Here is a 21,951-nt window from a genome sequence, read left to right as displayed (position 1 = left end):
CCTCAACAACCTATCCCATGTATCTGTTATCTTTAGATTCAGAGTTGCTTAAAATTGATGCAACTTACCCTCTTCTTCCTCTTCCTCCCCTTCATCAACATAATCATCATCATCTTCTTCATCCTTCAAATTCAAATATTCAATGTGAGAAGCAATGAACCGTAACTCAGAGAGTCAAGAAATTTGAGAGTTCAGCTGTGTTCTGAAAAGGAGTTTCTGCCGGCTTTGCTTTTGAGCCTACCTAAGCATGGAGTTTTTATACACATAGCCAATGCTTCAGACCAACACTGTTCCTGAGAACTTTCTCCAGCAATGTGAATGCTCTGTGCTACACTGTGCAGTACTGAAACCACCAAGGGCTGGTGAGTCCCCGAAATAAAACAGCATAAATGAGGGAGATGCATCTGAGTTTTGTGTAATTTTAATTACTTGTTTGCTAGAGACAGGGTCTCATAAAGTAGCCCAGGCTAACCTCTAATTCGTGAGCACACTGGTTCTGACTCTTGAGTGCAGGATTACAGTCACACACACACCACTTTGTCCAGCTTACTTTAAATAGCCACCTCTGCCCATCATAACAGAAGCAGGTCTTTACTATCTTAAAAATAAACTACTCTCGGGCTGGAGAGATGGCTCAGAGGTTAAGAGCACTGGCTGTTCTTCCAGAGGCCCTGAGTTCAATTCCCAACAGCCACATGGTGGCTCACAACCATCTGTAATGAGATCTGGCGCCCTCTTCTGGCCTGCAGGCCAAACACTCACTGTACACATAGTAAGTAATAAATAAATGTTTAAAAATAATAATAAACTACTCTCCTCTACAGACTGAGGCAGATGATCTGAACTCTAACAACAAATACGGTTATATGTTGAGTAAATAAATGTATTTCTCTAGACCTCAGCTTTTCAATCAATAAAAGCAGAAGATGAGCCAAAAATCTGAAATCCAAAATGTTCCAAAATGCTGGGAAAAAAAAATTTTTTTTTTTAATTTTTATTTTCCTGAGCTGAGTTCCGAACCCAGGGCCTTGTGCTTGCTAAGCAAGCGCTCTAAAACTGAGTTAAATCCCCAACCCTGAGCTGAAAAATTTTTATTATAAACCAAAAAACTAAAACGCCAAGTGATGCATGCACCTTCAGTCAAACTACAAGCATATTGAAGACACTGTATAACACTAGGTACAGTAGCACACGCCTTTGGGGCAGAGGCAGGAGGATCTCTGTGGGTTTGAGGACATCCTGGTCCACAGAGCAAGTTCCAGGTCAGCCTGAGATTATAGATGACATGACCATCATAATCACTCTGTGTGGCTTCATATGTATGTACACAGGCATTATGAGGCCAGAAGATAAGGCTTGGTATTGTTCCTTAGAGTTACTATCCACCCTGTTTGTGATGGCCCCTCATTGGCCTAGACCAGCCACGTGGCCTATACTGGCCCAGAGATTCACCGATCTCCATTTCTCTGAGGCTGGGATTACAATCACATACCACCATACCATGCACACTTTTTTTGTTTTGGTTTGGTTTTTAGAGACATGGTTTCTCTGTGTAGCACCACCTATGATTAAAGGCATGCACCACCACCACCACCACCACCACCACCACCACCACCCTTTTTTTGTTTAATGGATTCTTGGAATTGAACTAAGGTCCTTGTACTTGTAAGGTAAGTACTTCATCCACTGAGCAATCTGTCCAGCCCCTCCCTCCCTTTTTATGACTATGTTTTAAACATTCTACCTATTAGTATATGCTAATTTCCCCAGAACCTATTACTAGCTGGAAGATGGTTTTCTCCCTTCTAAAAACTGGATTGTTGCTGTGTGTGCTAATGTGTGGAACAACTGGCTGTCCGTTCTCTCCTTCCACTTCTCCGTAGGTTCAGGGATTGAACTCGGGGCCCAGGCTTGCACAGCGAGTATGTTTACCGGTTAGGTCATCACCGGCCTACTCTCTCCTTTTTAGAATAACTCCGGCCTCCAGCTGGGTTTCCTCTTCCCAGTTTTTACACCCTCTCTTACCATCCCTTACTCTCTCAATTTTATTCTGCCACCGACTCAGGACAGGGCATCAGAAGTGAATATGCAAGAGACAACAGATTTAATTTCGACACTGAACACTCTCCAAGGCAAACAGGGCTCAGAAGACTTTCATTATTTCTATTTTGACTGCACGAAGCCTTTCACACTTACTGCTGTGATCTTGGCTACCTATCAGACAGAGCTGGTACTGCTACCCATCTGAAGCACTCAGTTGAGACTCTCTCCATCTCACCAGCGCACAAGTTCACTGCTCCTCAAGTATACTCTATTAATAATGTGCGTGGTGCATACACGTAGCTCTGCAGGTGGGAGCACAGAGGGTCCCAGGTCAGCCTGAGCTACGAAGCAAGACTGTCTCAAAACCATGCGACAGGTTGGGAGAAGGCAGTTCCCTATGCAGACCTGAGCTCAGATTCCCAAGCACCACATAAAGGGTGGCATGGTGGTGAATGCCTACACTCTCAGCCCAGGGGAAGGGAAAACAGAAGATCCCTGGGGTTTGCAGGCGAGCCAGTCCTGCTAAGTTCCAAGTCAGCACAAAATACAAGTAGTGAATGGGTAGTGGTTAAAAGTGCTTGCTAGGCTGGGCATGGTGGCACGCCTTTAATCCCAGCACTCAGGAAGCAGAGGCAGGCGGATCTCTGAGTTCGAGGTCAGCCTGATCTACACAGAGAAACCCTGTCTCGAAAAACCAAAAATAAATAAGTAAATAAACAGCAACCAGGTGTGGTGGAACAAGCCTGTAATCCCAGCATTTACAAAGCTTAGGCAGGAGGACCATGAGTTCAAAGACAGCCTGGGCTACACAACACAGAAAACCCCACCTTGAAACGGCAAAAATAACCAGCTGGAGAGATGGCTCAAGGCTAACTAGTGACTAGGACCTGGGTGCTGCTCCCAGCACTTCTGTATCTGTAAATCCAGCTCCAGGGGATCCTAGGCCCTCTTCGGGCCTCGGTAATCACCATTCACCCAGATGGTACACAGACACATGCAGGCAAAACACCCATGCATACATAATAGAAATAAATAACCTTTTAAGGAAAAAATAAAATGTATAATCAAATAATGCCATTTCCTCCTCATTTATTTTTAAGTCCTAGTGGTCTCTGATGTTACTCGGCACTTAGCTCCTAAAAAAGGAACCCTTGGGTTCGTTGGTTTGCTTGTTCTGAGACAAGGTTCACCTGCAGCCTAGGCTATCCTAGAGCACACTAGGTAGCCTATGCTATCATTAAACTCCTATACTGCAACTGCCTCACCCTCCCAGAGTGCTGGGTTTATGGTCATGAGCTTGGCTGAGACTTCATTTGTGAACACCCAAACTATCCCACCCAGAATGAAGATGCTTCCTGGCCCTGCACTAACCTAATGCTGTGTGTATTTCAGAGATTTCTGATCTATGCTTGGCCATGTCACTTTCTGTTAATATTTCCCAACATTCAGTAGAATAATATACCCAAACGTAAGTCGTCCTGAAGTTGGTTGGAAGTAACTTTTAATGCAGGAGTGGTGAATGTTTGTGTGATCCCAGCACTGAGGAGGCAGAGGTAAGAGGACTGCCCCAAATTCAATGGCAGCATGGGATGCAGGAGTATGAGGCCAGCCTGGGATGCAGAGTAAAAAAGTACACCCACCATTGCCCCCCAACCCCTCCCCACATACTTCAAAATGTAACTTTTAAAGTACTTACTATTTATACTTAAGGAAATCATTGACAAAGAAAATAAAAGGCCAATGCAAATAAAACAAAACTAGAAGACTCTCATTTTATCAAATAAACCAAACATAAGAGAAACATTCAAGCTATATGTATGCTGGTGTAAACCAACCGGGCTTTCTGTATAAATACTTAGGAGGCTTAAACAAGTTCCCTTCTTCATTACTGCGTAGTTTCTGACTTACAAGGCTCCAAACGAGTCTAAGGCCTCATTTTTGTACATTCATTTCAAATTTAAAATAGTATCATGGCCAGGCAGTGGTGGCACAGGCCTTTAATCCCAGCACTCAGGAGGCATCTCTGAGTTTAAAGCCAGCCTGGTCTACACAATGAGTTCCAGGACAGGCTCTAAAGCTACACAGAGAAACCCTGTCTCAAAAAAAAAAAAAAAAAAAAGTGTCATGTTGTAGAATATTCTAAGGTGTGTTACTTTTGTTTATGTTGCATTTGTTTAAAACTCTGGGAAGCTGTGTTACTGTGCCTGTGTAAAACACCTGATGGTCTAATAAAGAGCTGAACGGCCAATAGCGAGAGAAAGGATAGGCGGGGCTGGCAGGCAGAGAATAAATAAAAGGAGCCAGAGAAGAAGGACATCAGGGGCCAGACACCTAGCTACACAAGCAGCCACAGAGTAAGAAAGAAAGAAAAGCATACAGGAAGAGCATGGTAAAAGCCCAGAGTCAAGACAGACAGGGATAATTTAAGTCAAGAAAAGCCGGCAAGAAACAAGCCAAGCTAAGGCCGGGCATTTATAATTAAGAATAAGTCTCCATGTGATTTATTTAGGAGATGGGTGGCAGCCCCCACCCCCCAAAAAAAAGTAAAAAACACCAACAACAGTAGCAGGAAAAAAAATAAGAACCATCCATCAGATATTGTCTAACTAACCACCATTACCTAAGAAAAACTACAACCAATGATGCATGCTTTGGTGGCAAGAGGGACACATTACAGTGGGCTGGAGAGATGGCTCAGCGGTTAAGAGCACCAGCTGTTCTTCCAAAGGTCCTGAGTTCAATTCCCAGCACCCACATGGTGCTTACAACCATCTGTAATGAGATCTGGCGCCCTCTTCTGTGTACATAATAAATAAATAAAAATAAAATTAAAAAAAAAAAAAAAAAAAAAGGCAAGTAATGGCCACATCTGCATACTGTAAAGGTGCACTGTGGAGGACATCCCAAACTGAGGTGTCATCTGAGGCCAGCCTGGTCTACACATAGAAACCCTGTCTTGAAGAAAAAAAAAAAGGAGGGGAGGAAGAGGAGGAGGAGGAGGAGAGGAGGAAGAGGAAGAAGAAGAGGAGGAGGAGGAGAGGAGGAAGAGGAGGAAAGCTCCTGCAAGATGCAAGAGAATAAAGCAAGAGGTAACTGGAGAGAAGACACTCAGGTCTCTGCAGTGTCTGTAATGCGCTAACTAGAATGAGGTGCTTTACACAGAGGCTCAGACACACATTCATTCAATGTTTCCACCTCCCATGGCACCGAGGGCACAATCAATCCCAAGACTATCTGGGCACTAAGAAACAGGTAGGGCAGTCCTTATGGAGCCACCGTGGATTCGGCAGTCTGCTGCCCACCTTTCTCTTCCTTCTGGATGCTGGCCAGAACCAATAAACTTCTGATAACTCGGGCCTCCATGCTCTAATGCTCCTTCCCTGCAATGTGACTGCTTGTCCCACACACATGGCTGGCCGCTACACCAGCTTTTACACCACACTGCTTCATTCTCCTCCAGGCAGCAGCTTGCCTACCCTGGGAGCTTTTCCTTTTTTAAAGATTTACTTATTATATTTACAGTGTTCTGTCCACCATGGAGCATCCAGTAGGAGGCTAAGAGAGAAGACAGATGCTTACCCACAAGGTAACAACTCAGGACTTTTTTTTTTCCCCGAGTCAGGGTTTCTCTGTGTAGCTTTGGCACCTTTCCTGGATCTCGCTCTATAAACCAGGCTGGCCTTGAACTCGCAGAGATCCACCTGTCTCTGCCTCTGGAGTGCTGGGATTAAAGGCATGCGCCACCACCACCCGGCTTCAGGACTCATTCTTTACAGTACTCAGCCTTGTGTCCAAACCATCATCAATGCAAATATCAAGTTTCCATTCACCTGAATTTCTTCTTTCATTAAGTATGAGAGGCCCACCTCCTCTTCTCCCTCTCCCACTTCTGAACCTGCTTCATCCTCATCCTCATCTTCGTCCTCCTCCTCCTCTTCATATCCTTCAGGTGGACCAGCTTCATCTTCTTCCTCATCTTCCTCATCTTCATCTCCATCTTTAAAAGACATTTTGTAAGATAAGCCAATGTCTGGGCAAATGCTTCCTCCTGGTATGCAGGCCCTCCTCACTCTTGCCCAATAACCTGAACACCTTAAGCCAACAATGGAGTGTATATCAAGGTACCGCTACTCTTCACTCACAGAGATCGCCTGGCTCTGCCTCCCGAGTGCTGGGATTAAAGGCGTGTGCCACCACTGCCCGGCTACTCTTTAACTACTCTTTAATTTTTAAAGAAATAAATTCTGGCTGGGTGGCGGTGGCGCACACCTTTAATCCCAGCCCAGATCTCTGTGAGCTCAAGGCTAGCATGGTCTACAGAATGAGATCCAGGACAAGCACTAAAACTACACAGAGAAATCCTGTCTTTTAAAAAGAAAGAAAGAGGGTTGGGGATTTAGCTCAGTGGTAGAGCACTTGCCTAGCAAGCACAAGGCCCTGGGTTCGATCCTCAGCTCAAAAAAAATAAAAAATAAAAATAAGAAAGAAAGAAAGAAAGAGAGAGAGAGAGAGGAAGGAAGGAAGGAAGGAAGGAAGGAAGGAAGATTGATTCTGGCCAAGCAATGCTGGCACATGTATTTAGTCCCAGCACTTGGGAGGCAGATGAACGTGGATCTCTGAGTCTGAGCTCTACACAGTGAGTTCCAGACAGCAGGAATATGTCTCAAGAAGAAAAACCATTACCCTCCTCATCCTCCTCCTCCGAGTCCGGTGCCTCATTATCGTCCTGATCGAATCCATCCAAGTATGTGATTTGCTGCAGCAGCTCGAAAATGCTTTCTCTGTAGTCTTCCAGGTTCGTGATCTCACAGTTAAACAAGTCGAGACTTTTCAAATTTTTAAGATTTTGCTGAAAAAGTAAAGTTAAAGGTTACAATCAAGATTCTAAATACCATGTTCTTCAATTTTAATGAAAGATCTGGAAAACATATACTTGAAGTTAAAGAAAGATTTTTTTGCATTTTTAGTGTTTTTTAAGGGTCTTTCTACAAACACAGGCAGCTCTCTTAGTTACTACCGCGCCTCCAACATCTGTCTTAGAGCTTGATTTCTTGTAAACACTCAAGGCACTCTTGCTGACAGAATCTGCAGAAATTATCAACAGCATGCCAATGTGGTGGTGTACACCCATAACCTGGCCAAGGTAGGATCAGAGTTGGAGGCCAACCTGGGCTACAAAGACCACTCATCTTAAAAGAACAAAAGATGTCACAACCATACGACAGTCACCTTACACCAGCACCCAAGCCTGTTCCCAATAGTTTAACCTCACATCTTTTTTTTAAAGACAGGGTAGGGTGTCACTACGGAGCCCAAGTCTTGAACTTGAAATCCCTTTAGCATCCCAAACACTGGGATACAGACACCACCACACAAAGCCCAACTGTTTTAAAAACCTGAGGACAAGGGCTAGCCAAGCAGCTCGGTGGCTGCCTCCACCTGCTGCCTGACACCTTGAGTTCAATCCCTGGGACCCACACACCTGGAGAAAACCAATTCCCACAAGTTGCCCCCACACACACACACAACTATAATGAAACAAAATGGAAGTCTGAGAATTTTCCTATCATCAGAAAATACCTCTAAGTACCTCAAAAGGTACTATGTGTCCCCTTACTTTAGAAGAAAAAAAAATGACAGGTATTTAAAAACCAGAGCAAAGTCCCGAAGAAAATACAAGCTAATCATTAAATAAATTTGTCACTGGTTCAGAAATTCTTCTGGATCTTTTATTTAAACTTTTTTTTATACTTTAATTATATTGAAGAGGTGTGTGCATGCATATGCTACAAGCGAGCGCGTACGCATGTGCGTCAGAGACAACTTTCGGGAGTGGGTCTCTCCATCTACCACAGGTTCTGAGGATCAAGACAGGTCTTCAACTTGGGGGTGAGTGCCTTTAAAAATGAGTGGCACCAAAGCTTTATTTAATTTTTGTTTGTTTGAGACAGGGTCTTTATACATAGTCCTGGCTATTCTGGAACTCATTATGTAGCCCAGGCTAGCCTCAAACCCAGAGCTCCACCTGCCTCTGTCTCCCAAGTACAAAGACTAAAGGCGTGGTCCACCACTGCCTGGCTTGAGGCCCTTATTTATTTATTTAAAATGATTTTTTAAAGGTTTTTATTTTATGTGCATCTATGTGTGTGTGAGGATTCCCTGGAACGGGAGTTACAGACAGTTGTGAGTTGTCATGTGGGTGCTGGGAATTGAACCTAGGTCCTCTGGGAGAGCAGCCAATGCTCTTAACCGCTGGGCTATCTCTCCAGCCCCGAGGCCTTTATTTTTAAGAAAGGGTCTCACTCTGCAGCCCAGGTTCCAACTTGGTGTCATCCTTCCTCTGCCTCAGCACTGAGTGGCAAGTCCAGCTCAATGTTTAGTTAAAGAAAAACAGCTATCTGGATCCCAAGAGATATTTCAGAGAAGTCCTGACTTAAACAGAGATCAATGAAATAGAATAGGAACAAACCTCAGATCAATTAATCCAAAACTCATCCCAAACATCAAGTCCAGAGACAATCGTTCCGCTTACCAGCGCCTCTACTGCACTGAGATCCCTGATCTTGTTCCCACTCAGGTTGAGGTAGGTGAGGTTGGGACACTTCTCTGCCAGGACTTCCAAGCCTCCGGATATTACATTGTCGCTGAGTTCCAGCTACAGTCGACATGGAGAGAGCAAAGAGTGGGAACGCTGAGGACTTTGAAAAGCTCATCCGTGTGAAGAAAAGCACTGTCATTGTCTCTGACATCATCGATCTCCATCTACCTGCAAACCCATCGGAACCCTACACAGCAGCTTATCCGTGGCTCCAGTGTCTCCTTGGATTTTATGATCGGGGCAGTGGCAGATATTAAATCCAATTTTGTGCCATAAAACAACTCTAATTTAAATTTCTAAGCAATACTAGAACTAATACCAAAAATCCTACAGTCTTTTTTCTTCTTTTCTTCAAGAGCTGGTCTCTCTGTGAAGCCCTGGCTAACCTGGATCTCACGATGTAGACCAGGTTGGTCTTGAACTCAGACATCTGCCTGCCTCCTCTGCCTCCTGAGTGCTGGCATAAAAGGCATGTGTCACCACTGCCCAGCTCTTCTGTTTTCTTTTTAATTAATTAATTAACTAATTAATTAACTTTATGTGCATTGTTTTGCCTGCATGTATATCCGTATGATGGTGTTGGATCCCCTGGAACTGAGTCACAGAGAGTTGTGACTGGGAATTGAACCCAGGTCCCCTGGAAGAAGAGCAGCTAGTGCTCTTAACCACTAAGCCATCTCTCCGGCCCTTCCTTTTCTTATCTCTAGGAACTGAAATATTTCTTACTAGCAGCTGAAAGTGAAATGGTCATTTCACTTGACAAGACCTTGACAGGCCTCAGCATAAAAACCATGGTATCCTCAAACTACTTCCAACTCACCTTTCGAAGTTTATTTAAGCTGGGAAGCCGGGCCAAGGAACTTAATTCCACGTTGGCCATACTAAGAAACTCCAGTTCTTTGAAAGTGTCATTCAGGCCTTCGATTTCCCCGTTGACACACAAGCAATTATCAAGGACTAACTCTGTGACCTGCGAGAAGAAACATATCAATAATTAGTTTGCATGGCAACAGACATGTGTGTCTGAGCACTCCAAACACTGGGGTGTGTCCCAGCACTCCCGAGGCAGAGGCAGGCGGCTCTCTGTGAGTTCCAGGACAGCCAGGGCTACAAAACAAAGGACCCTGTTAAAAACACCACCACCAAACCCAAACACCAATCCCTACACCGGGTGCACTGCATGAGGCTGAAATCTCCGCCACTTGGGAGTGCAGGGGGAGGGGCCACTTGAGCCATGGAGTCTGTGCCTGGGAACACCACAGCAATGGTCTCAAAAAAAAAAAAAAAAAAAAAAAAAAAAAAATCAACCCCTTACACATCATCCCTCCTTACCTATGTTCCAGTAAGCAACCCTAATGGACCTGAGTTCATAAAAAAAAGACATGAAGGCATTTTGGAGATTAGCTGGGAAGATGGGGATCAGAGGGTGGAGGGGAGGAGGGTAAGGAATGACCATGATCACAACGTACTACGGGCACATGTATGAAAAGCATGACACGCTGCATATAATTAACATACTAATAAAACCTGATGTGTGATTTAGCTATCTCCGTAAGCAATCCTTCAGGACTGAGTCTGGACTAACAGGCGCAGAGCCTGCTTCCAATCACTGAGGCGGGACCAAGTGTGAGAAAGGTGTGACTGCTACGGAAATGTCTGGACTGGAGCAAGAGCCTCCCCACCCTGGCCTGCGCCTCCACAGGGAGGGGACTCAGGGAGCTGCAGAAGGGAGAGAAGGGGACTGACTGTCCATCACCTTTTCCGTTTAGGCCTCTGTATCTCTGGCTATAATTGCCAGTGGAAGTCCAATCTTGTTGCCCTTCAGGAAGAAATGTTCTGGAAGTGCCCTTCTAGAACAGCCCACCTCTGCGGTGTCTACTAAAGACAAGCACCATCACACAAACAATATCCTTGACAAACGTTATTTCTCCTTTTGATGCTCAAGCATTTACCATTCCTGGAGGGACGGGAGACTGGACGTCTTTTCTTGGGTTTTTTGTTTGTTTGTTTGTTTTGAGCTGAGGATCGAACCCCGGGCCTTGCGCTTGCTAGGCAAGTGCTCTACCACTGAGCTAAATCCCCAACCCCTGTTTTTTGTATGTATATGGTGTTTCTGCCTGCACTGTAGATCTGTGCACTGCACTCTGCATGCAGTACCCATGGAAGCTAGGAAATGGGCTTGGATCCCTGGGGCTGGACAGTTGTGAGCCGACATGTGGGTTCTGGGAATTCAAACCTGATCCCCCAAAGAGTAGCCAGTGCTCTTAATCCCTGAGCCCTGTCTCCAGCTCAGAACAGGATTTCTTATTAGATCCAAGTTGTCGGTTTATTTATTTTATGTATACAGGTGTTCTTCCTGCACATATGTGTACCACATGAGTATCTGCTGCCTTCCGAGGCCAGAAAAGGGAATCGGCTCCCTGGCAGCTGTGAGCCTCCATGTGAGTGTGGGCAAGAACAAGTGCTCTTAACTAGTGAGCTGTGTGCTCTTAACTAGTGAGCTGTGCTCTTAACTAGTAAGCTGTGCTCTTAACTAGTGAGCTCCCATTCCAGCCCCAGAACTGAGGCAGAGTAACAAAACTTATCTGAATATATCTAATCATGGAGCCTCTATCCCCAGTTTAAAAAAAAAAAAAATCAGGAACAACAAATGCCATCTTCTCTACTTGAGTGTAACTTTGGCATCATTATTTCAATGAGCAGAAATGACACCATGACATCCCTTTTAGAGACCAGGAAGCCAACCCAGAAAAAACAACTTGCATTAGGTCACACACCATTAGTGCATGATAGGGTGCCCTACTCTGGTTTGTTTGTTTGTTTGTTAGTTTGTTGGGGGGTTATTTTTTGGTTTTTCTGTGTAGCCCTGGCTGTCCAGGAGCTCAGTCTGTAGACCACGCTGGTCTCAACTCAGAGCTCCACCTGCCTCAGCCTCTGCCTCCGAGTGCTGGAACCAAAGGCGTGTGCAACCACCACCTGCTTCATTTGTTTCTGAGATAGCGTTCTCACTATTTAGTCCTGGTCGTGCAGACACTTGCTTTGTAGATCATCAGGTAGGCCTCAAACTCAGAGACCCATCTGCCTCTGCCTCCGGGTGCCAGGATTACATGCCAGGATTAAAAGCGTGCACTATCACGCCAGGCAACTCCTAAGCCTTTGGATTCCAAGCCAGAGCTAAGAAAGCTCAGCAAGAGGGCTTGGAGATCTGCTGTCAGAAACCCAGTTCTTCCGCTAGAATAAACCACTTCACTGCCTGGACACTGTTTGCCGCCTTGGATTCTAAAACAATACAACCCAGCTTACAAGTTTTCCCAAGGAGAAAGTAAGTAAACAGGGTGCTTTAAAAACTGTCCGTATAGTGGGCGGTGGTGGTGCACGCCTTTAATCCCAGCGCTTGGGAGGCAGAGGCAGGTGGATCTGAGTTCGAGGCCAGCCTGGGCTACAGAGCGAGTTCCAGGACAGCCAGAACTACATAGAAAACCCTTGTCTTAAAAAAGCCAAAAAACATAAACAAAAATAAACTGTCTACATAAACCTGTTACGACACCACGGTATCGTCCAGCAATCCTCCAAACTGGAGGCGAAAGGATGGGGGGAAAGGGCCACTTCTGTGCCCTGAGGCTTCCGAGAATCCGCTGGTTTTGATTTGTTTCGCCTTGTTTGACAGAGTCGCACTTGGAGCCACACTCCAAGGGCGGGGAATTGCATACACAGAATTACAGGTCTCAGTCACCGCGTCCCGCGGATGGACGGCTTTTCAACTTTGAGTTAGTCTAGACTCTTCTAACAAGCTCGAGAAAACTTGTGGTTCTCCCTCGAGATAACCCTTACAGCAACAATGTTTCCTCCACCTCGCTCTCGGCTCCAGTCGGAAGAAACCCGCACATCGGCCGCAGAAAAGTCTCGGGGCTCGGGCACAGATAACCGCGAAGGCCGGGCAGACCTTCGCTCGGGCGTCCAGGGACCCCCGTGGCGCGGATGCCTTGTCCCTCGCCTTCAGGCTGCAGGGAACCAGCGAGCCCCGGGCGCCGCCGCCGCCGCCGCGGCCCGAGCTCCAGGCCCGTGAACCCGGCGGGAACCGCGAAGGACTCCGACGGCCCGGGGTGGGGGGGACCGGAGACGACGCCTCCCGGGGCCCCTCCCAGCCCGCGACCCTTGCGGACGGCCGCACGGAGCCCCGCGCCGCCCGCGCGAGCCACGGGGCTTTGCGTGGAGGTCCGTGCGCCACGAGGATCGCGGCCGGCGCCGTCGGGTCCCGGGGTTCCGCCGCAGCCCCGGTGCGCGCCGCCCGCTCGAGTGGGCACCGCCGGAGGGAGCGCGGGGCGCGGATCGGCCCGAGACCCACGCCCCGGGGCCCGCGGCCGGCCGAGGGGCGGCACGGCGGGAAAGTTACACCAACTTGGCGCGTGGCGAGGGCCCGAGGGTGGCGCCCACGCCGCCCGCCCCCGCGAGGCCCGGCCGCCAGGCTGCGGGGACGCCGAGGGGCTGAGCCCCCGCGCGCCGGCGAGCGTGCCCCGAGAAACTTAAGCCCTTCGCCATTTTAAGCACGAGAGCCTGGTGATTTAAAACTTAAAATAAACAGCCCGCCCCCGCCCCCGCCCCGCGTGGGGGCGCGTTCCCCAGCCCGCCCGGCGCACCCACCCGCACCCCCGGAGCCCACCCCTCACGACACAGGGCGGGAGGGGAAGGCGGGGGGCTGAGTCATCTCACCTCCTCCGGGGCTCTGTTCTTCAACTCCAGGTTAATCTTCTTCTTCATCTCCATGTCCTCCTCCTTTCCCCTCGCCTGCCCTCCCCACTGCCCCCAACCCTCAAGACCCCCTCACGGTCTGGAGATGAATGAAAAGAGACGCGAAGACGAACGCCCACGACCACCCGGGTGCGGGGCAGAAAGAGGATAGCAAATGGAGTCCGACGACTTGGGACTAACTCGGCTGCCCCCACCTTCTAGTCCACACACCCGCGCGCGCACACCCGGGCACGCACCCACATTCACACACACAGAGACACGCGCGCGCCCGCTCGCCCGCCCGCGGCTCCTTCCCCTTCAATGGCTGCTGCGAGACTGAGCCTCCATGACACGGCACCGCCAACCCCCTGGCCTACACCCCACCCACCTCCCGACGGCATTGGCCGAGTCTTCCGTGTCACACGACTCCATTGGGTGAGAGGACTGTCCGTCCGTCTTTAGGTGGGACCTGGACCAGAAACTCAGTGTCTATTGGCTCGGAGCAAGCGCGCAGTTAATTCCGATAGGTCCGGGAGGATGTACGTCCCGGAGAAGTGATTTTGAATCCCGGCCGCCCCCCTCCTGTTCTTTGTGTGATTGGCGCGCTTTCCCTCGGTAGTGGGACGGTTTGGGCGTCTGTTGAATTTGTTGTCGTCTGGGGGTTCTCGGGAAAAGGCGTCGTAGGCGTCCCCGGGCTGTAGGTGGGTCATTGACACCGCACTCCCGAGCTCTCGGTGGTCTTAAAGCACGAGCTTTCTGCCACTGCGGCTACGGGGTGAGCAAGGGACACAAGGCAAGAGCGGCGTGTTCGTTACACCCCGTGTCGAACTGCCCTTGCGTGTTGTAGAACCAGAGCGTGATAAAGAAGGTATTTTAACTTCCACTGTAGAAGGCAGAACGGCCCCGAAAGCAGTTGAGTTTAGCACGTTGAGTCAGAAACCTTTAAATAAAACCGCCCTGGAGGAGTTGGTACTGAGGTCATTTGTCGCTGGCAAAAAGTTGGGACGTTAGAGGAAAAGCCACACAGTCCTAAAGAAAACACGATTGCCAGAATCTGCAGCTAGGCCTCTCCTTTCCAGTTTCCCCTCGGTAAGTTTCCTACAGAAATCTACTTAGAATGTCCTTTTAAAGTGTATGTGAGGGGCTGGAGAGACCATGGCCTCTTGGAGAGGACCCTGGTTCAGTACCAACATGATGGCACACAATCATCCATAACTACAGTTCCAGGGAATCCTGTAGCCTATTCTGACCTCCACAGGCCCCAGGCACAGGTGTGTGTGTGTGTGTGTGTGTGTGTGTGTGTGTGTGTGTGTGTGCATACATTCAAGCAAAACACTCAAATACGTTTTTTAAAAAAATTCTATTTAATGTCTCTCTAAGACCCAGCGTAAAGGGTCCTAATCACAGACCCATTAGGGAGAGGAAGGCAGATCTCTTGAGGCCCGGTATACATAGTAAGCTCCAGGCCAGCCCCTGTCCCAAAACAAAAACTAAAAATCTAAATAAAGATATGAGTAGTATGAGTAGGAGCCGGGCAGTAGTGGCCCACGTAAGTAGATCTCTGTGAGCCTGAGGCCAGCCTGGTCTGCAGAGCTAGTTCTAAGACAGCCAAAGCCTACAAAAGAAATCCTGTCTCCAAAAACAAAAAAACAGATGAATGGGATAAGAATTACTATTATTATTGTTGTTGTTTTTCCAGATAGGGTTTCACTGTGTAGGTTTTGGGTTTTTTGTTTGGTTTTGATGATGATGTTTTCGAGACAGGGTTTCCGTGTGTGTGTGTGTGTGTGTGTGTGTGTGTGTGTGTGTGTGTGTGTGTGTGTTGTTTTGTTTTTGGGTTGTTGTTTTTTTTTAAGACAGGGTCTTACCGTGTAGTCCTTGCTGGCCCAGAATTTGCTTAGTAGACCAGGTTGGCTTCTAAATGACACGGATCTATCCACCTGCCTCTGCTCCCCAGTGCTGCCATTAAAGTCATACATTACTGGCAAGTTAGGCAATCTTTTTTTTTTTTTTAATTTATTTACTTTTATTTTATGTGCATTGGTGTTTTGCCTGCAGGTCAGATCTTTGAGTTACAGACAGTTGTTAGCTGCCATGTGGGTGCTGGGATTTGAACCTGGGGCCTTTGGGAGAGCAGTCAGTGCTCTTAACCACTCAGTCATGTTTCCAGCCCCCCCCCCCCTTTTTTTTTAAGAGACAGGGTTTCTCTATGTAGCTTTGCGCCTTTTCCTGGAACTCACTTGGTAGGCCAGGCTGGCCTCAAACTCACAGAGATCCACCTGGCTCTGCCTCCTGAGTGCTGGGATTAAAGGCGTGCGCCACCACCGCCCAGCCTCTGTGTAGTTTTGGTGCCTGGCGGGTGGGGAGGGGGAGGAAGATTACTTTTTCTGTGCTTCCTGGACATGGTGTGACCAGTTCCTGCCATAATTGACTGTGCCTAGAACTGTGAACTAAACCACACCCTTTCTACCTTTAAAGATAACTTTTCTGCTCTGGGGCAGGGGTTCAAGACTGGGTTTCTCCATGTAGCCCTGGCTGTCTTGGAACTGGCTCTGTAGGCCAGTCTGTCTTCAAACTCACTGAGATCCGCCTGGCTCTGCCTCCTGAGTGCTGGGGTTAAAAGCGTTGGAACACCACCTCTCAGTTACTTTTTAATCTTAAAGCTCTTAACTTTTAATTCTGGTTATATTCTGCCACATTCCTTTAAAATTTGTGATGATTTGAGGAAGTGAGTGAATTAGCATACATCTCCCATGTTTTAGTTTCTCAGCCTAAGACACCTTTGCGTCTCCAGCAGACTCTTGGCCACTCCACACCCTTACCCTGACCCAGGCACAGGAACAAACAGGCTTGCACTTAATAACAAACAGCATAAGTAATGGAACGGTGCTTCTGAAGGGCATCCGAAGAGTTAGTTAGATTTTAGCGCTAACAATGCTAAAGGAAGCCAGGATATAAAAACAACCAAAATACACAGCAAGGGAAGATTCAGGGGCCTGGTGGCTCACCCCTTTAATCCCAGCACTTAGGAGGCAGAGGCAGGCAGATCTTTTTGAGTTTAAGGCTAGCCTGGTTACATAGGGAGTTCCAGGCCAGCCAAAGCTACATAGTGAGACCCTGTCTCATAAACAATACATTACAAACACAACAACAAAACAAAAAACAAAAATCTCAGGGAAGAGCTGGGCACAGACTGGAGATGGATAAAAAAGAAAAAGCACATTTTCGGATCAGCCTGGGAATATATCCTGAATTCTGACCCCACCCAAGGGCTGACCATGGGGAGGGTGTATCCCGAGAGGACATGCCTGATAGCAAAAAGAAGAGAAAAACATGATTGAGAGAGAAACAGAGAGAGGAAGGGTTTTCCACTGAAGAGACTGAGGAAGGAGAAGGGGGTGTGTGTGACATGTATGGGAGCTAAACAAGAGATAGAAGAGAAAGCAGAGGCAGGTGGATCTCTGTGAGTTCAAGGCCAGCTTGGTCTACATATCAAGTTCCAGGCCAGCCAGGGCTACATAGAAAAAGAGGAGGAGAAGGAATGTAGAATAGTTCAGACAATGCCTTTAACTTACCAACAAGAAGGAAGCATCAGCATATTATTAAACTCTTGGGCCTGCAAGAGGCCTCAGTGGGTAAAGACACTTGCCAAGCCTTCCAACCTGAGTTCCTATTCCTGGAAACCCCATGGCGTAAGGAAGGAATTGACTCCCAAAAGTTGTTCTCTGACTTCCACTTTCATGCTATGGTACATGCATAGCCGCATAGCCACCCCCCCACACACACACACACAAATAAAGGAATAAATAAATAAATAAATGTAAGTTAAAAAAAAAAGTTGAAGTCGCCAGGCGGTGGTGGCACACGCCTTTAATCCCAGCACTCAAGAGACAGAGGCAGGTGGATCTCTATGAGTTCGAGGCCTGGTCTACAGAGCGAGATCCAGGACAGGCACCAAAACTACACAGAGAAACCCTGTCTTGAAAAACAAAAAACAAAACAAACAAACAAAAAACCATTTAAGACCTAAGCTCATCTTCAGCCACTGACTGCCTTACTTGCCTTGGGGTCAGGATGTAAACTCTCAGCTACTTCTCCAGACCCATGCCTGCCTGCCTGCCCGCCCAATGCCAACATTCTGCCTTGATGGTCATAGACTCACTCTGAACCTGTATGTCAGCCCCCAGTTAAATGCTTTCTTCTATAAGTTGCCTTGGTCATACAGGGATAGAACAGTAACCAAGAATCCCTCTCTAAACTTATTCTCCATCCTCCATCCATGACTGCGTTGAGTCTTAACAGCTCACTGGCATTGGCCCTGGAGGAAATCAAAACTTAGGAGAGTAGGCTCAGGATGTTTATACCCCTCGCTCCCAGGCCCTTACAAGATGCCTGAGTCCTTCTACTGAAAACCACAGATACTGTGGGATATGCCACTGAAGAACTTATCCCCCCAGTTACTGAGGGTACAGATGGAAGGTAATCCTAGCAGGCAACACCCTGGAAGGGGATTGCCTTGCTCAGAATTACACCTCTTTCTGGTGAAGGTCCAAATCAACACCAATCTGGAAGGCCTAGCCTGCCATTTTGCTAGACTTACAAAAAGTGAAGGGATGTCTCAGCATGGAAGCACTTCTAAGACCTCTGTTAGGTCTGCATGGCCAGTCTCCCTCTGCTTAGATTCATCCTCCTCCTCCTCCTGCGCTTCCACATTTCGTTTACACAGTGGAAAGAATCAACTACTTCATCCATCGGTGGTGGTGCACGCCTTTAATCCCAGCACTTGGGAGGCAGAGGCAAGCGGATCTCTGTGAGTTCAAGGCCAGCCTGGTCTCCAAAGCAAGTTACAGGAAAGGTGCAAAGCTACACAGAGAAACCCTATCTCAAAAAACCAAAAAAAAAAAAAAGGGGGGGTGGGCAGGAGAGATGGCTCAGAGGTTAAGAGTGCCGACTGCTCTTCCAAAGGTCCTGAGTTCAATTCCCAGCACCCACATGGTGGCTCACAGCCATCTGTAATGAGATCTGGTAGCCTCTTCTGGCTTGCAAATAAATAAATCTTAAAAAAAAAAAAAATGATTTGTCACTCCTATTCATTTAATAAAACGCTGATCGGCCAGTAGCCAGGCAGGAAGTGTGGTGAGGGGTGGCTAGGACACAGACTAGAAGAAGGCTGGGGAGAGGGAAGGCAGAGACAGAGCAGTCAGCCTAACGCAGAGGAAGTTGGACTGAGCCAGGCGGTGGTGGCGCATGCTTTTAATTCCCAGCACTCAGAAGGCAGAGGCAGGTGGATCTCTGTGAGTTCAAGGCCAGCCTGGTCTATAAAGCATGTTCCAGGAAAGGCACAAAGCTACACAGAGAAACCCTGTCTTGAAAAAACCATTTAAAAAAAAAAGAAAGAAAGAAAATGCTGTACTGAGAAAAAGTACCAATGTGGCTAAACATAGACAAGAATTATGGGTTAATTTTTTGTGGTTGTTGGAGCTGAGGCTCAAACCCAGGGCCTTGCGCTTGCTAGGCAAGCGCTCTACCACTGAGCTAAATCCCCAACCTGGGTTAATTTTTGTTTTGTTTGTTTGTCTTTTGGTTTGTTTGTTTGTTTGTTTTATTTTGTTTTTCAAGACAGGGTTTCTCTGTGTAGCTTTGGTGCCTGTCCTGGAACTCACTTGGTAGCCCAGGCTGGCCTCGAACTCACTGAGATCCACCTGCCTCTACCGCCTGAGTGCTGGAATTAAAGGCATGCGGCCACCACCCAGTAATTTATTTTTTTTTAAAATAAAATAATAACTGTGGGTTGTTCTTCCTCTTAGCTTTCCCTTTTCCAAACTATGAGCAGAGTTAGTAACAAGCTCCTGTAATCATGGTGCTTGGGAGGCTGAGGCAGAAGGATTGCTGAGAGTTCAAGGCCAGCCTGAACTACTGAACAAAACACACACATCAAAACAAAAGGAAAGAAAACAGAAACACAAATTGGTTAATTTGTGGTCACTCCCAAAATAAAGCAAAGCTAATGCTACTAAAGCCTTTTCCCCCAGAGTCCAAAGGGATTTGGAGCCCCCAGAAATAACTGTCACCAGTAATTCTGCAAAATCCTTCCCAGGAAACAAGATCTGGTACTCAGAAGTGATCCATTCCTAGAGAACACTAATGATGTTTTTAAACAGCTTTTTCCCCCCTTTACACTTTTTTACTTATTTTGTGGTGTGAGGGAGTTCAGAGGACAGCCTGCAGAAGTCGGGCGCTCTCCTTCCAACATGCTGGTTCCTGGGATCAAACTCAAGCTCCCAGCTTTGCAGCAAGCCCCTTTACCTGCTAAGCCATCTAGCCATCCCTACAGTACTCATATTCCTATCAATGTACATGATACAGTAACAGATCTCTGCTCATCTAACCCCTGTTGGGATACATAACGATAAGTTATATAACTAGACGTTGAACTTATGGATCATCCATTAACATAACAAAACATGATAAATGAATCTTTGGTCTTTAAACCTACACGTACTTTTCCTGGCCTATGCTAAAAGATAGTTCCACAGAAATTTAGCATACAAATCCAATGTACACAGTTAATAGACACATTCAATGCAAGAAACCTAGCTACAGAATTTTGATATGCTCTTCTGATACATAGTTAATAAGTATATTTTCCTACTTATGAATAAATGTATTTTTTGCCAAGGTTGTTATGATGATTGATCTTCCTCAACTTGGCTGGATTTAGAATCAACATAGAAACACACCTCTGAGTGTGTCTGTGAGGGTGTTTGCAGAGAGATTTAACTGACAAAGGTGGGCCAGGCTGGCCTCGAACTCAGAGATCAGCCTGCCTCTGCCTCCTGAGTGCTGAGATTAAAGGTGTGTGCCACCACCACCACCACCACCACCAAAGCTCGGGTGGTGTCACCGTATGTGCTAGAATGCCTGACTGAATAAAGGGAGAATGTAGTGGATAGCCATCCCAGCATTGGCCTGGAAGTTCCAACCCCCATTGAGGCTTCGGTAATGATCATGCCCACAAGGCGGGACAGAGAAGGGAGCAGAAGACCGAGGATCGAGAGGAGGTCGCTCTCTTGGTTCCGGGACGCTGGACGCAGGAGGTAGACCGAGCAGAGTTCTCCAGAGAACACCGCCGGACTGCGCTATACCTTTGCCAGACCCTGCAACCTACCCCTTCATTTGTAAGTTACCCCACAAAATAAACCTCCCTTTTAACTACGTGGAGTGGCCTTAATAATTTCACCAATAAGAGAAAGTCAACTTAACAGCAACATTCACATCTCTCGGAGATTATCTTAGTATTGAAATATTAAATAATTTTTTTAAAGCAAGGCCCTGAGGAACGACATTAAGGGTGTCTTCTGGCCTCCCCACACATGTAAACACAGACATGCTTGCACCACAGCATGCACACATGCACAGAACCAAGAATGAGCAACTAAAGCTCTCACACACAGCTGGTGGGGATGACAAACCCCGTCGTCACTCAGAGAAAGCGTGACAGTTCCCTGTGTAGTTAGACGTTTACCATATGACCCACGAGAACAACAAAAAGATGGACTCACTCAGACTCTAGACACAGCCCACATGCCCTCCAGCTTGCCAATAAATGAGCAAATCTGGTCTACACACACGGAAACTCAGTGATAAAGTGAAGCCAATTCCAGGTACCCAACAACACGGATGGATGCTAAGCGCAAGAAGCCACATCCAAAGGATGTGTAATTTGATCCCTAAGAGGTGCTGAGAAAGCCAAAATTATAGGGTCAGAAAACAGTAGTTACCAAAGGATGAGTGTGGGAAGAGGGGTTAACTACAAAGGGGTACAGGGGACTTGTTGTGGGGGTGGTGGTGATGAAACTCTGTCTTGATTATGGGGTAGTTACCCAATGCATTTGTCAAAACTCATGGACGTGTACACTAAAAAAGTGTGGTTTTACTGCATATAAATTATACCTCCTCAAGCCTGACTTAACTTTTTTTTCCACAGTAAAATGTTAAGGAAAAACTTTTTTTTTCTCTCTCTCGTTTTTAATGGTTGGTGGGGTGGTGGGTGGGTGGTGGTGTGGGGTGGTGGTGGGGTGGTGAAGGAAAAACTTTTGAGAGTCCAATTCTAAGCAAAAACTAGACAAATTTATAAATATATATATGAGAGTATTTTTTTTTTTAATTCTGATTTTTCCAGACAGGGTTTCTCTGTGATGCAGTCCTGGCTGTCCTGGAACTCACTCTATAGACCAGGCTGGCTTCAAACTCACAGTCAGAGAGAGCCACCTGCCTCTGCCTCCTAAGTGTTGAGATTAAAGACATGTGCCACCACCGCCCAGCTTGAGTGAGAGTATTCTAATTATTGTTAGTCAGAGGTAAAAACTGAAAATGACTTAGTCCAGATACAAAAAAGGAGTGAATATCTCAGACTGAGGCTGGGGGTGTAGTTTGGTGGGAGAGCATATACTTAGCACGCAAAAGGCCTTGGTGTTCATCCATAGCACAAACATGAGTGAACAATGAATGAATGAATGAATGAATAAAAATTTTACCTTTTTTCTTCCTCGGATTTTAGATACCAGGCAGGGACTCTCTCT

General features: G+C 47.0%; 1 protein-coding gene across 2 annotated transcripts in view; it reads right to left on the bottom strand.

The window, feature by feature from the left end:
• The window catches only part of Anp32e (acidic nuclear phosphoprotein 32 family member E), a 35,217-nt gene that overhangs the window by 2,863 nt on the left and 10,403 nt on the right, over positions 1 to 21,951 (bottom strand). Inside the window, exons 1-6 of one of the 2 annotated variants that reach the window (XM_036191117.1) lie at positions 13,352 to 13,736; positions 9,462 to 9,611; positions 8,576 to 8,698; positions 6,727 to 6,892; positions 5,874 to 6,040; positions 69 to 123 (exon numbers count right to left, since the gene is read on the bottom strand). In XM_036191117.1, the coding sequence (XP_036047010.1) occupies positions 69 to 123; positions 5,874 to 6,040; positions 6,727 to 6,892; positions 8,576 to 8,698; positions 9,462 to 9,611; positions 13,352 to 13,405 (715 nt within the window). In that variant the 5' untranslated portion in view covers positions 13,406 to 13,736. Of the gene's footprint in view, positions 1 to 68; positions 124 to 5,873; positions 6,041 to 6,726; positions 6,893 to 8,575; positions 8,699 to 9,461; positions 9,612 to 13,351; positions 13,737 to 21,951 lie in introns of those variants that run through there. The other variant, XM_036191118.1, reaches the window with a different exon arrangement.

The sequence above is a fragment of the Onychomys torridus genome, chromosome 6 (genome assembly GCF_903995425.1).
Source record: "Onychomys torridus chromosome 6, mOncTor1.1, whole genome shotgun sequence".
Taxonomy (NCBI): Eukaryota; Metazoa; Chordata; class Mammalia; order Rodentia; family Cricetidae; genus Onychomys; species Onychomys torridus.
The sequence above is the reverse complement of the archived record's forward strand: the minus strand, read 5'-3'. Positions and strand labels throughout refer to the sequence as shown.